Below are 2,833 nucleotides of genomic sequence, written 5' to 3'. Positions count from 1 at the left end.
CATATTTAATTGATTATTTTATGATTTATTGATTTTGTATTTCATAATTTGTTGTAGAAAGAATGTTTTTAGTTTATATTAGGGGTGTTAAAAAATTGCAAAAACCAAATCCAACCGGTAACTTAACCTAAAAACCTATTAATCGAAAAAATATTTTGGTTACAGTTCAAAGTGGATTTTAATTTCGGTTTTTGATTCCGGTAAAAATAAAAACCGATTAATCGAAACTCGTTTTTTTGAACCTGTTTATATATATATATATATATATATATAATAAAAAATAATAATGATAATCTTAATCCCTAAATTTGCATAATTTCTTTTGTTATTTTCTATTGAGACTTATTTAGTTATTTTGTTGTTTTATTATGGATATTTCATTACGGACTTTATTTTTGTTTAATTTTGAACTTTTATTTGTATCAATTTTTAATGTATTATTAGTTGTGATAAATAGATACGTATGCATATTTAATTTTAATTTTAATATATATTATTGATGTTTATAATTTAATTTAAGAAAAATTAAAAAAAAAAAAGAGTTTTATCCAATAAAGAGGAAAAACCGGTCAACCAAAAAACCAATTTTTCTCTTAAATCGACTCGGTTTCAGCGTAAGAATTTTTCTGAATAAAAAAATCGATTGGATTCAAGAACCGGGTTTGGTTAACTGCTTTTGAACACCTTTAGCTTATATGGACGTTTTCATAACCACTAGAGCCACAGCAACCGTCCGATCAATCTGATGATCATAATTCAAACCTCACAAATGATCAATCTCGCGTTTCACATTCCCGCCAAAACTAACAGAATCAAGTTCCACCACTCCCCTAACAAACCCACGCAACCATCATTTGAAAAACCCCTCTTCCTCATGCGCTCAACACCCGTCGTGTTCTCCACTCTCTTCACCTCCATATAAGTTCTCACTCACTCCTACTCTCTCACTTCACTGACATTTTCATTTTTTTCTCTCAAATGGCGAGTCTCTTCGTCCTCTTCGCTCTCTCTTTCTTCTCAATCTCCCAAACCAACGCCGTCACCGACCTCGAATCTCTCTTCTCCTCCACCACCACCGCCACTCCGCCGTCTCACCAATCACCACAGTCTGCACCAGACGTCACAGACCAGACCTCGTTCTTCTCACACACAGCTCTCCTTGAGTCGATCCTCTCTCACCTCGGCTTCAATGAGCTGGCCACGGCGGCGCCCTATCTCTCCATCACCGCGGATGCGGCTTCAGCATCCACCACCTGGTCTGGTCCCTCCACACTCTTTGCTGCCTCCGACTCCTCTCTCCGCACGTGCATCTCATGCTCCATCCCCTCGCTTCTCCGCGAACACCTCATTCCTGGCCTCTTCACCACCGACTACCTCCGGAAACTCACCTTCGGAACCAAAATAGAAACCCTAGCCCCCGGCCGCTGCGTCACGATCACTTCAAACAAACACCAGAACGACACCGTTTCCAAACTCTTCGTGTCCGGCGTTGAGATCACTCATCCGGACCTCTTCAATAACGGCCTCGTTATTGTTCACGGCATCCAAGGCTACATCTCGCCTCTCTCGCCGTTATCTTGTGACGTGGAGCGGATGACGTCACTCTCGTTCCAGAATAATGATCACCATCAGAACCAGATCATCCAAGACAACCACTTGTTTCAAAACCAGCCGCCGATCATGCGGTTGATGTTACGCGACGCGATGCTCCGCCTCCGCAACAACGGCTTCAGCATTCTCTCGCTGGCCTTCAAGGTGAAGTATCCAGAGCTCGTCATGCTCAACAACATGACCGTGTTCGCTCTTGATGACGTGGCGATCTTCTCTGGATCGTACACGTATATCAGTAATATTCGGTTTCACATCGTGCCGAATCATTACTGGACGGTTGGTGAGCTCGAGAGGTTGCCGGTGGGTACCGCGTTGCCGACGCTGGTGAGAGGAGAGTCGTTGGTAGTTACAGCGGCCGGAGGCGGTGTCGGAGTTATGGCGGCGCCGTTGAGGATTAACTACGTGAGAGTGAAGGTTCCTGATGTGATGCGAAACTTAAAGATCATAATCCACGGTGTTTACTTGCCGTTTCCGCATCTCCATCACAAGGCTGACTTGTACGATCATGTGGCGAGGGGAGCGGGTGGCCTCGGAGTATCAGACGGTGGAGACCATTTCGGTGAGGGTGCATGCTCGGCGATGAAGGAGCAGGACGGAAGTTGTGGTTTGGCCCCGCCGGCTTCCAAGATCGATAATAAGAAACCAACGGTGGAGATAGAAGATCATCATATGCTGTGATGATGACGTATCGTTTTATTGCTTAGTCAGCGTATTAGTCAACTGTTGACTCTTGAGTCACGAAGGGGTAATGACTCATTTTGTACTGTTTCTTGTACGGCCTTTTGTAATGACTGATGACTCTAATATGTCTTTGTGAATAAAATTTGTAGCTTGGTGCGTTTCGTTTTGTTAATGCTTTTTTTTCAGATTTGATTTATTTACAAGTTTACAGCTGCAAATCATGTTTCACATTAAAATTTTACATTCAAAATTGTTAAAAATAATATTAATTATCAATAATTGAAATAATTTATTGATGTTCGACATTTGTCATTGTCAACGTCATATCAAATAACTTTGAAAATAATATTAATTATCGATAACTTATTGATATTAGTTGAGAATTTTGTTTATCTTAATTTCTTTAAATACAAATGGTTTTATTAATTCCTTTTAAGGAAAAGGGATTAATTTATTTGCAACGAATTTTACAATGACTACTAATATGAAGTCATATTTTTAAGCTTTAAAAAAAATAAATAAATAAATTGTGTTATAGTAA

At 40.0% G+C, this 2,833-nt stretch overlaps 1 protein-coding gene across 1 annotated transcript; it reads left to right on the top strand.

The window, feature by feature from the left end:
* The first annotated feature begins 978 nt into the window (after positions 1-978).
* On the top strand, positions 979-2,360 carry LOC116122611 (fasciclin-like arabinogalactan protein 21). The gene has a single exon (XM_031408442.1). It carries the CDS (start codon positions 979-981, stop codon positions 2,287-2,289), a length of 1,311 nt encoding a protein of 436 aa, XP_031264302.1. The 3' UTR covers positions 2,290-2,360.
* Positions 2,361-2,833: the final 473 nt, after the last annotated feature.

The sequence above is a fragment of the Pistacia vera genome, unplaced genomic scaffold (genome assembly GCF_008641045.1).
Source record: "Pistacia vera cultivar Batoury unplaced genomic scaffold, PisVer_v2 Contig136, whole genome shotgun sequence".
NCBI lineage: Eukaryota > Viridiplantae > Streptophyta > Magnoliopsida > Sapindales > Anacardiaceae > Pistacia > Pistacia vera.
This window is presented reverse-complemented; position numbering and strand designations above follow the sequence as displayed.